The 11,839-nt window shown below is 46.6% G+C and overlaps 1 protein-coding gene across 3 annotated transcripts; it reads left to right on the top strand.

The window, feature by feature from the left end:
• The first annotated feature begins 1,872 nt into the window (after positions 1-1,872).
• On the top strand, positions 1,873-10,277 carry GJB6 (gap junction protein beta 6). Of its 3 annotated transcripts, XM_019652310.1 has the most exons (3): positions 1,873-2,156; positions 4,354-5,041; positions 8,775-10,277. In XM_019652310.1, the coding sequence occupies exon 3, from the start codon at positions 8,790-8,792 to the stop codon at positions 9,573-9,575; it is 786 nt and encodes a 261-aa protein (XP_019507855.1). In that variant the 5' UTR covers positions 1,873-2,156; positions 4,354-5,041; positions 8,775-8,789; the 3' UTR covers positions 9,576-10,277. The 3 variants fall into 3 exon arrangements, with proteins under 3 accessions (XP_019507855.1, XP_019507854.1, XP_019507856.1); XM_019652309.1 differs by lacking the exon at positions 4,354-5,041 and having other exon boundaries at positions 1,875-2,156; XM_019652311.1 differs by lacking the exons at positions 1,873-2,156; positions 4,354-5,041 and adding an exon at positions 5,321-5,339.
• The last annotated feature ends 1,562 nt before the right edge of the window (positions 10,278-11,839 follow it).

Below are 11,839 nucleotides of genomic sequence, written 5' to 3' on the forward strand. Positions count from 1 at the left end.
CTTCAGACTGTGTTATATTGCAAGTGGACAGTAAGACTGGAACCGACCCCTGCAGATGCCTTTGGATGTCATTAGCATAAAATGTTTAATTAGCTAACTTTCCAGTTTTCAAATGAAGATCTCAATGCGTCCCTGAGTTTCACATAGTCCAGGTTTGTTCGCTGCCACAACAGGACCGTCTGATGAGAAATGAACACTGAATGATGGGGTTGAACGTTAAGAAACACATGACAAATAAACCCAGCACTGTGGGGCTAGCGTAGATAACCTGGATAGGAAAAGATATTTTTGCCGTATTGAGATGGTTCCATTTTTGGACACCTGAGCAAATGCAACACACACTCTCTGTGGCTTGTTTGGTTCAAAGTTCTTTCCTGGACAGGTTCAGCAAAAACTCCCATTGGTCCTGGATGTCAGCGCCCAGACAGTGTTGCATGGCATCAACTATAGGAGTGAGAACATGGGCAGTCCTCCTTCAGGGCAAAAGTTACCTCCAGGCTTATCTGCTCTGCTGGGTGGCTTTGCCAATCAGTATGCAAACACACATGGAGCAGCACCTACTATGTGCAAAGCACTGTACCTGATGCTGTAGAAATGCAAAGAAAGGCTTCGACAGTTTGTGATCCCCAAAGAAGTTTACAATCTACTTTTAAAATGGACTTACTTCACTATGCAAACAGATGTGCCTGGCTGGAGTGTCTGGGGAGAGTGATGGAGAGACGACAGGAAAGGTGTCACATTGTAGGGGTAGGGGAGGACCAGCCACACCGTGAAGGCTGGAGGAAAGTTTAAGGCAGAGGACACATGCAGGTGGCAGGTGTGCCTAATGAAAAACCCAAACAAGTTTTGGTATCTCTCCACCTCTACGTGCAAGGCTGTTCCAGGGGTCACCCCAAAGTATTCTGAACCGATCTGACCCAGGTACAATTCTCTGAAAACCTTGTCCTCTAGTAAAATATCTCGGAGGTGGATTTTTATGAAGTCTTGGTTTTTCTTTCGAGACCTTGAAGAGCTATCTTAACCACCACTAATCCTGTTGCATGAAGGAATATGACCTAACAAGTAGCATACTGTTTAGGTGGGGACATTTTTATTACCACCAACCAATTTTGTGAAAGAAGCAAGTCACACATCTCTTGTCTGGTGAAGGACAGGTCTGAACCTGTCAAGGCATGTCCCTAAATAGCTTCCAACATTTCCACCCCACCAGCCTGTGCCCGCCCTGGGCACCCCTAGCCCTGCCTAGCCCTGTCTGTGAAAGCGGCAAGACCAGGGTCTCCACATGGTGGCTGGACTCAGGGAGGAAAGCCCGCTCTACTTCCCCTGGAGGAGGCTTCAAAGGATGGAGGTAACCCATAAAAACAAAACAAAACAAAAAAAACCCTTTGGCTCCTCTAAGTAGTTGTTAATTGATAGAGAACACCAGCCATTGTACCTCCAGGCTGCTCTCTAGGAGAGAACCATGCAGGTACTGGGTGTGAGTGTGTGTGTGTGTGTGGGGGGAGACACTGGAAGAGGATGGCAGTGTCCAGATAGAAGGGGGATGTGTCCAGCCTGCCCCTAACACTGATCCCCACCGGTCCTGGATTGGAAGCATAGCCACCGGCGGGCGGCAGGCCCATTGACCCAGGCCCTCTCCCTATGGCGCTCGGGTTCTTGGCGAGTGGCCGCCCGCCCTCCAGGACCAGGCCGGGACCACCCACGTCCGGCGCTCCCCGAGCGAGGGCCCGCCCTGCACCCCAGGGCCCGCCCTGCACCCCTATGCCCCTGAGCCTTCGGCTTCAGCCCCGCGCCCCCGACGGACCGGAAGGCGAGGGTCGCGTCCTGCCCTTGGAGCGCTTCCCGGGCGTCCCCAACCCAGAGGCCCGCCCAGCATCCCCGCTCCCGCTCCTCCGGCCCCCGCGGGAGGCCTGTCCTGCGCCCCAAGCCCCGGGGCGGTCCCGCGCGGGTCACCGAACGCTGGCCTCCGGCTGCGCGCCCGGGAGCGTCAGGGCAGAGGCGGGGTGGGGCGCAGTTAAAAGGCACTGCAGGTGGGGGCCCCGCCGACTGCAGGCTCCAGACGCCGACTCGACTGCCCGCCTGGCTGCAGCGAGGGCGCTGCTGCGCGCCCAGAGCCCCGCGCCCGGACCCGCGCGGCCGCAGTGCCAGCCAAACAGGTAAGCGGGCGCCGGGCGGTGCAGGGCTCGGGGCGATCGCGGCTTCTCCGCGGAGGGCTGACCCGGAAAGCCTAGTTGGAGACCGCTGACAGGCGGGCCCCGTGGCCATAGGGGTGGGTGTCCGCGCGGGTTGCCCAGGGCGACCTTATCTGCCCGGGATCCGCATCTGCGTACGCCGGAGGAACCAGGACGGACTGGTTTGGCTTGTACCCCAGATGGTCGCCCTTGGCCTGCACACAGGTTTTGTAAATACATCACATCGCGTATCTAAGTGGCCGGTAGGGACCTGTACCCCTTCCCCCACTTCCTTTGCTGCGTTTGGCTTTTTGCGCTTTTATGGGTCACTGAGAAAGTGCCACAAGGATCTGGGAGAGAAGAAAACCAGAGCAAAGAATCAGTGTTTAAGCTCAGCCAAACTTTGCCGCGACCGGCAGCCACTCCATAAGTACCAGGCAAAACTGACCCGTGTGGCTGTGTGATGTGCACCCAGGGAACTTGTGAAACGCAAATGACAATAATATAATGACAGGACAATTGCTGGACAACAGTAATTAGGTGTCATAGGTGACACATCTCAGTTTGAAGGTGGAGGCACCAGAAGGCACTTCCTGCCTGGTGAAGGAGACAGGTCAGTCCCTGGTGTCCCTGTCATCGGGTGCTTTTTTGACTGAGCTGGCCCCCCTTCTTGGAGAACAAGACAGGGTCTGAGGTGAGTGTGGCCTGAACGCAGCTCTGGACGCCTGGAGGGGCTGGGACCTGCGGCTACTGCAGGTACCCTGTGTTCCCTAGGTGGACTCCTACTGTCCATTTAGTGCCTGCTTGAATTTGACCATTCCCTGCTGTTCCTTTCCTTCAGTAGACTTTGTGCTACAGAAGTATCCCCTTGCCCCAGTTCCAGCAGAATCTAACTAGTGTTTTAGGAGACAGCGTCCTGCCCAGTACAGTTCCCTTAGAATTTCAGGATGCTGCTCAAAACTGACCCTGAGGAGAGCTTTGTCTGTTGTTTGGACCAGGCGAGACTTTGAGGGTGTTGTCTGAACTCTGCCAAGGAGAGAGAAGGAGGTTAAGGAGCCAGAACATCAGCACTCCAGCCTGTGACACAGCTGGGGGAGTGGGAGAGGGTGGTGCAGGGCTCCCGCTGCCATGAGGGCAGCGACCAAGACCAGGAAGGCAGCACTCATTGCCTCATTGGTGTTTCTGGTTTAAAACAAAATCTGATCCAGGTAGTGGTGACTTGTTCTCTTTTCTTACTTTTTCTCTGCTGGATTATAAGAGCATTAGGAAGGAGAAGTATGGACGGTATGACTGAACAATTTACATAGGGTGACAGGAAAATTCTAACTTTCGAATCCTCACCACACGGCTTTGATGAAGTCTGAACAGTCCAGGAGCTGCGAGTCATTCATACACTTTCTTTAAAATGTTAAACAGGATAAAATTGTGGGGGAATAAAGTTCTACCCAAGCATCTTGGTCCTTGAGGATAAGAGCCTTCCAGTGGCGACATTATCATATGTAAAGGTTTCAGTTTTACTTGTTTGATCCATTAGAATGGAACTGGGTCCTCAGGTGGCCTTTTCCATTTTTATTCCCAGGGTCATTTAACTCGGGTTAGACTTAAATGTTTGGAAAGGATACAGGTTTACTTGAATGAACAGAGACTGCTTAATGGAAATTATTTTTTTAACTCTTTGATTTCTTACATGGGATAAGAAATACTTGTAATTCTATGAACTGTCCATTTTTATATTTAGACTGTAGACAGAAAAAGTCTTTTATTTTGAGTTACGTTTGAAGAAGTATTAAATCCTAACAGCATTTTATCACTGGTCTTTGCTTTGAAAGGACAGTTGATGAAGTTTTGAGTCATTAAATTTAAAAATCATCTATCAGGTTGTCCCTTGGCTGACCTGAGATTATAGAGACAAAAGATAGAGATTCTTCCTGATTAAGGAGAGAGTTTGAGTTTGTTTTTGTTTGACTACTGATTTGGAGGGTAAGGGAGCATATCCAGTTTCTCAAACTCCCTCCACTCCTTTTCTTTTAAATACTCAGTGAAGGAGCCTGAAATTGGTCTTATTATCATTATTTTCAAGGGAAAAGAATCAACACTACAGATTTTGTTCTGATTTGATTGTGGATTTGAACCATGGAGCATTAGGAAGGTGGCAGTAGTATCCATACTTTTCTCTTAACAGTTCTGTGGATGAAGAAAACTACCCACAAGAGATCATGCAGTAGACATGTGGGAGGAGTTACAGGACCATGGCCACAGCTGCTATCTTTTCCTAAGAGGCAACATCTTCGCTTACATCCAGAAGCTGCACAAAGATTTACATTCATGCCGTGATGGTGCCATGCTGGCCTCTAGGCTGTCACATGCTGGAGAAAGAGAAAGCCTGAGCCTTGAAGTGGGAGCCTTGCCCTGGTTCCCCTCCGGCCGATAGGCTGGGAGACCTGGGAGTCAGGCTCAGGTGTCAGGCTCAGGTGTGCTTACTTTGCTGTGACGTCAAGGCCTTTATCAAGTCAAATGCCTCAACTCTCCAAACGAACGTGGAAATTATGAGGAGTGTGTTCCATTCTCAGCCTATCAAATATTTGCTGACTGACTTTAAAAGGGTCATCTAAAGAGGACAGAACTATCCGGAAGGGTCTTTTCCACCTCAGCACTGAGTCTGACACTGATGTTTAGTGTTTTAATTTTGGTTCTGTCGTCAGTGAAACTAAAATGGCATCCTTAAGGAAACTAAATAAATTCTTAAATAAGAAATTTTAAAACAGTGAAGAACTTCCATTCCTGTGTGCAGAATGCTAATGGACTTAAATTATTTGAATTGTCAAAGGAACGGACAGTCTATCGTCATAATGCTGTGTGTACCATCAGAAGTAAGGTTTATTTGTTTGTAAAGCTAATATTTGGGACCAAAGCTTTAGTATCAAGAATGTGCCATGGAGGGTTAGATGTACCGCAAACCCAAATGCAAATTACCTCTGCATGTATGAGTGGAACCACATTCTTACACGGAAAAGACTACAGAAGGCGGGCATATCTCTTCTTTCCTCAAAAGACAGCCACAAAAGTGTCAGTTAAACCTCTCTGGTTTACAGAGAGGGTTAATATTTGACTTTTATTGAAAAAGCTCCCCCAGCATCTGTAGCCCGCTGGAAGCCTAAAAGGAGAGAGGTATTTTGTTCCCTGGTATTAATGGCAAAGGGTTTTCAAAGAGTACTCAGCCTTCAAATGCCCCATAACTACAGTGTTTAAGAAAGCCTACCCCGGGGTTATGTGTTCACAGGGGGAGAGGCCAAGGGCCAGGGGTATGCATTTGTTCCCAAGCCAGGGCAGGCCCCACCTGCCCAAGGGTCAGGTCAGGAAGGGCCAGTGAAGCCAGGCCTCCTGTCCAACCTTCTGCCATCTGCCAGCCCCGTCCTGGGTGGGAACAGTGTCCTGGGGCCACAGGCATTACCCGTGACTGCAGCAATGTGTCAAGAAGTTTGGGGCCATCCATGCCCTGGTACAGGTGACAGATCTCCTGCTCTTAGCGCTCGCTGGGAGACTGATGTGCAGAACAGAAGCCCCCAGGAGCCTGGGGGGCTACTCATGAGGATGGAAAGGAAAGCTTTCACTGTTGGAAACACCAGTGCACATTCACTGATTGAGTGTCCATTCCAAGGTGCATGGAGGGCATCTCTTCTGCTTCCTTTCCATTCATTTCTACCACCATAGATAATAGGACCTTTGTCACTTGTGCAGGAAGATACTGCCAATCAGATGATTTGTTCTCAGCCCAGTTAATTGTCTTGAGTGACCAGTAGGCTAGATACACTTGTATTTGGGCTTAATCACTCATTTTTCTTAGTGACCTGGGCATCTCATTTCTTTTTCTTCCTTTGAAGGTGCAGATAAATTGCTGATTTTTAGTTGAAGTCAATAAGTGTTGTAAAATAGATTTTTTTCTGTTGAGCTTTGCTAGAGAGAATGTTTTCAGAGTGGGTGATTTGAGGACCCATAGACGTCAAAAGAAAAAAGCTATTGCCATCACTATGGTCACTGATTTTTTAAGGAGAAGCCCAAAGGAGCAGAAGTCATAGAGAATCCTGCTTCTAGAAAGTGGGACCATATTCTTGTGGAGAAATTGTGACCTCCTGACCTCACCTCTCCAAACTCATTCAGGCACCTGGATGGGTTTGCTTCCTAGCAGGACAGGGAATAGGTGACTCTAGGTGTGCCATTGTTCAGGCAGCTGATAGAGAACTCAAACAGAAACAGCCTTTTTACCTGGAGGAGTCCGGGGCGGGGGAGGGGGGGGGTAAATTCTCTGCATTTTGGAAGGTTTGAAAAATTGTAAGCCTTTCTTTGATAAATCAGAGGCTTTCCCATGGGGCACTAATTAACCAAACTTCAGTGGGAGATATTTACTGGTTAATTAGAAAACATCTTTATTTTATAAGCAAACAGGACTGACCTCCTAGGGGAAAAGCCACTGTAAAGTGTGTTTAAACATCAAGATACATGTTTCTACTGTCCCACTGGTCACATCCTGAAAGAATTCCAGAACAAAATAGCAACAACTAGGAAAGTGTACTGTGATGACTATAATCAGAGACTAAAAATTAATTTTATAATTCATATTGTCTAAAATGAGTCTTTTAGATCAAAGATTAATTGACAGCCTCTTGGGCCCTGGGATAAGTGGTATGCGGAAGGCAGGTTTAATAATGGAGCCCTGAGCCTGCCCCTCCTGAGGGAGCCCTCTGTGTGACCCCTAAGCACGCTCACACGGCCTCTGATTCAGTGCGAGAAACCACAGCTCCAAAGAGTTTATGTTTAAAGAGCTGTACCTATTTCATTTTTCTCAGCTTGCTTGCTTTCTCTCTCTCTCTCTCTCTCTCTCTCTCTCTCTCTCTCTCTCTCTTTCTTTCTAAAAAAGCAAAAACCTGGTTTTCCGTTCATTCTACCCTTAGCTCCATCTTAGTCCTCGATCAACACAGGAGTCAAATCCTACCACTGCCACTGCCTCAGAGCCATCCTCCAGCTGAGCACCCCCTCCTGAGAGAGCCTTCCCAGCTCTGCCACCTGGCCGCATGCCGGCATACCAGCCTGCCAGTGTCTTTCTTTCTTTCTTTTTTGTTAATTCAAGTATGCATGTAAAAATTTTTTTATTAGTTTCAGGTGTACAAAACAATGTAATAGTTAGACATTTACCCCCCTCACAAAATGATAACCCCCTCCCCCAATCTACTACCCCTCTGACATCATGTATAGCTGCTACAATTCCATTGACTCTATTCCCTACGCTGTACTCCACACCCTGTGACTATATGTATATTAAATTATAGTTGACATTCAGTATTATGCAGCTTCAGGTGCCCAGTGTCTCTCTTGAGGTCACATGAACTCATCAGTTCAGATGTGGGCTCCCAGGTAGCAGGCATGCAAACTCCATTTCTAGCCTAAGCTTGAGTTTCTTTTAGGGAGCCTTGTTGTATGGCGTGAATATCTTCCTTGATGTATGGTGTGCTCCCTCCAAGGGATACGAATATTCATTAAGTAAAATGGTAGGGTGTAGTTATTAAATGAACTGTGGAAATACAGCGAACTTCCTGATGATATGAGAGGCATCCGTAAACATCATTTTCACACTAAGACACTATGTCTGTGCCACTGCTGTCATCATGGTAACTACCAACAAAATCATGGCAGGTGAGGGGTCAGTCTGGGAAAAAATCTGACCAGTGTGCCCCACGTGCATTCAAGGAAGTCTAAGATGGGTTGACAAAGGACATTGGTGACTCCCTCCTTCCCTAAAAGGGTGTGAGTGGGTTTTTCTGAGGAGAGGGTTTTTCACTTTCAGAAGATTCTCAGAGTGTTCTTTTTTTTTTTTTTTTTTTTTAAGGAGAATGCTGACCAATGTTAGTCTTGTGTTGCCAACATAGAAGGCATCTATTTGAATTGTAGCAAACGTTTCTGTAAAAGTCAAGAAATCATTTTCTCCCAGGACATTAAATCAGGGCTCTAACAGGGAGGGAGGCAGACTCCACCTTGCAGTGGGGTGAGGGGGGTGCAAGTTCTTAGTTTTGACTGAGTGGTGGTTCCAGCTGGGGAGCAAAGGCCACCCCTGGCCCAGTTACAATGGAGAACAAGAGGGCAGTTTTGGTGACAGCTGTGACCCTCTTAGGAAAGAGGATCTTTCTGTGGGTACCATGTTAAGTTTCCCAGAGCCCAAGATTACAGAAAATGTTATTCAAGCTAGAAATAAATATAAATATATTGTGTAAAATAACTTAGTATTTGATTTTTTATTTTCCCTTCTTAGTCTGCTGGGTAAACCAATTATGTCATTCTAATGAATTATTTTTTTTTCAGCCACCTATTATAGAATCTGAATTTAGTTGACTCAAGGTTATCTTAAACCTCCCCTCCCCCCCCAAAACAAAAATGTTATTTCTGGTCCAAGGCCTTAGAATGTCTTTAGAAAACCTCCTACCAGCAGTTTAGGGGCTGAAGCTATCACAGCACACTTTAAGCGAAATTTGCTTCAGTCTACAATATACAACTGTTTTATAAATTCAAAGGAGCTTTTCATTAATTTCCCTTTGCTGATCTTTGTCTGCCTAGGAATAAGCCAACACAATGGACTGGGGAACCCTGCACACATTCATCGGGGGAGTCAACAAACACTCCACCAGCATCGGGAAGGTGTGGATCACCGTCATCTTCATTTTTCGTGTCATGATCCTCGTTGTGGCCGCTCAAGAAGTGTGGGGTGATGAGCAGGAAGACTTCGTCTGCAACACTCTGCAGCCTGGATGCAAAAACGTGTGCTACGACCACTTTTTCCCTATCTCCCACATCCGGCTCTGGGCCCTGCAGCTCATCTTCGTGTCCACGCCGGCCCTGCTGGTGGCCATGCACGTGGCCTACCACAGACAGGAAGCCGCCCGCAAGTTTCGGCGAGGAGAGAAGAGAAATGAATTCAAGGATCTGGAAGACATTAAAAAGCAGAAGGTTCGGATCGAGGGGGCCCTGTGGTGGACATACACCTGCAGCATCTTTTTCCGAATCATCTTCGAAGCATCCTTTATGTACGTGTTTTACTTCCTGTACAATGGATACCACCTGCCCTGGGTGCTGAAATGTGGGATCGACCCCTGCCCCAATCTCGTCGACTGCTTCATCTCTAGACCTACGGAGAAAACCGTGTTCACCATTTTTATGATTTCCGCGTCTGTGATTTGCATGCTGCTTAATGTGGCTGAGCTGTGCTACCTGCTGCTGAAGGTGTGTTTCAGGAAGTCAAAGAGAGTGCAGACGCAAAGGAACCACCCTAGCCATGCCCCCAAGGAGAGCAAGCAAAACGAAATGAATGAGCTGATTTCAGATAGCGGCCCAAACGCAGTCACTGGTTTTCCAAGTTAGACATTTCAAAGTGCGAGGTAGCTGGCTCCTAACAGAACTGGTGGCCTCTCCTGGAGGCAGTGCCCACCACGAACCCCTCTCTAGGCTGGAGACTTGGTCTTTATAAATGGCTTTCATAAGACATAGACACTTGACTTAACGTTTTGTAGAATATCTGTGCCATTAATATACAACATAATCAAATGTGCATCCCATCGCTGAACACTGAGGCATGTTGACAACTGCCTTACGTTACTTTCCCATGTCTAAGTGGATCGTCTAACGTAGTGGATATTTCCTGAAAATTTAAGGATGTAGCTGTTGTTGATAAAGAACATTTATCTAGAAATTGATGCTTTTATTAGTAAAAGATATTTTTATAGAATTGAATGTTTTAGTTCTGACTTTGGATTTATATAAAGTATTTTTATAATAACTGGTCTTCCTTACCTGGAAAAACATACAATGTTAGTTTTAGAATTATACCATCAGTATCTAAATTTGGAACTTATGGTATCTTGTAAATATTGTTTTACATTATCTGTTGACACATTTATGAACTACCATGATACTCTTCAGGTGGAAGTGTTCATTGCACAGTATATTTTCACTGCTTTCTGAATGTAGACAGAGCTGTGTGGAAGCGGGAAGCTTTGTAAAACTGGCCTATTGGCATTCATTGTGAACAGCTCACCTCAATAAAGATGGGCCCCACTGCTTACACCTTCCTGTACATTCTGGGCTTCTGTTCCAAGCCGGCGCTATGCTGTCACCCCCAGGGGTATGAGCAGTGGGTGGGGTACTTTTGGCTGCCATTCGGTGGGTGCATTTGTCCCCAGTTCATCGGGGACTCTCACAGCTCACGGACAGAGGCCAAACTCCGCAGCCCATCCAGTCCTCCGCTTGGAGAGCTGGTAGCTGCCTTAGGACATGGAAGATGTCCTCCCTAGAGAGGAGGTTGGGGAAATCTCAGGTTGTCAGCAGCTCTCAAACAAAGCTTGCCTCTAAGGATTCATTTTCTGAGTCCTTTAGTCCATGGTGAAAAGCACCCAGCCATAGATGGGGAAACCTTCCTCCCCAGGGATTTCCAGGTTTAGCACAGATGCCTTTAGTGTGGGTGTTGGTGAGTCAGTGGCAGGCTGGTCCCTCTGGAGTAATAATAAACACCTGCAAATGACATACAAGGTCTGACAATTAAGTTCGCAATCTCCTCCTAGAAGTGCTACATACCTCACTGCTGAATATCACTACAGTCACCTTCGAAGTACTCCCCTTGGGAAGCTATGCACCGACACCAACACCTAGTCCACCCTTCAAAGCAATTTTGGAACTTTTTCTGGAATGGCCATCAGAGCTGTTGTCATATTACCCTTGATGTCCTGAACGTCATCAAAATGTCTTCCTTTCAATATTTCCTTTATCTTCGGGTAAAGAAAGAAGTGATTGGGGGCCAGATCAGGTGAGTAAGGAGGGTGTTCCAATACAGCTATTTGTTTACTGGCAAACACTCCCTCATAGATAGTGCCGTGTGAGCTGGTGCAATGTTGTGATGCAAGAGCCATGAATTATTGGCAAAAAGTTCAGGTTGTTTTCATCTAACTTTTTCACACAGCCTTTTCAGCTCTTCCAAATAGTAAACTTGGTTAACTGTTTGTCTAGTTGAATTTGTATCTGATATCAAAAAATGGTTAGCAACATGTTTTTGACACTTGATTTGGACTGACAGAACATTTTTGGTCATGGAGAATTGGCTGACTTCCATTGTGCACTTTGATGCTTTGTTTCAGGGTCATATCGGTAAACCCATGTTTCATCACCAGTGATAACATGGCCCAAAATATCATCTTGCCTCTCCTAAAGGTCTTGGCAAACTTCGACTCTCCTTTGCTTTTGTTCATTGGTGAGCTCCTTCGGGACCATTTTTGCACATTCCTTTCTCATGCCAAGATTTTCAGTTAAGATTTTCCTGTTTGTGAATGTTTACTTGGTCTGCTATGCTTGTCACAGTCAGCCAATTTTGACACACAATTCTACGAAGTTTTGCAATGTTTTCGTCAGTTCTGCTCCTTACTAGCTGCCCTGACCTCTCTTCATCAGTGATGCATTCTCTCTCCTCGGAAAAACATTTAATCCATTTGTACACTGCCGTTTTTTTAATGGCATTGTCCTCATAAACTTGGACTAACATGTCCCTGATTTCACTTCCACTTTTGCTAAGTTTAAGAAGAAATTTAATGTTTGTTCATTGCTCTAATTCAAGCTCAGACATTCTCATGATGGCACGC

This window comes from Hipposideros armiger, unplaced genomic scaffold, assembly GCF_001890085.2.
Source record: "Hipposideros armiger isolate ML-2016 unplaced genomic scaffold, ASM189008v1 scaffold_178, whole genome shotgun sequence".
Taxonomy (NCBI): domain Eukaryota; kingdom Metazoa; phylum Chordata; class Mammalia; order Chiroptera; family Hipposideridae; genus Hipposideros; species Hipposideros armiger.

Bases quoted from the DNA above. Each gene is read 5' to 3' on its own strand.
- GJB6 (XM_019652310.1), top strand. From the start codon at position 8,790: ATGGACTGGGGAACCCTGCACACATTCATCGGGGGAGTCAACAAACAC.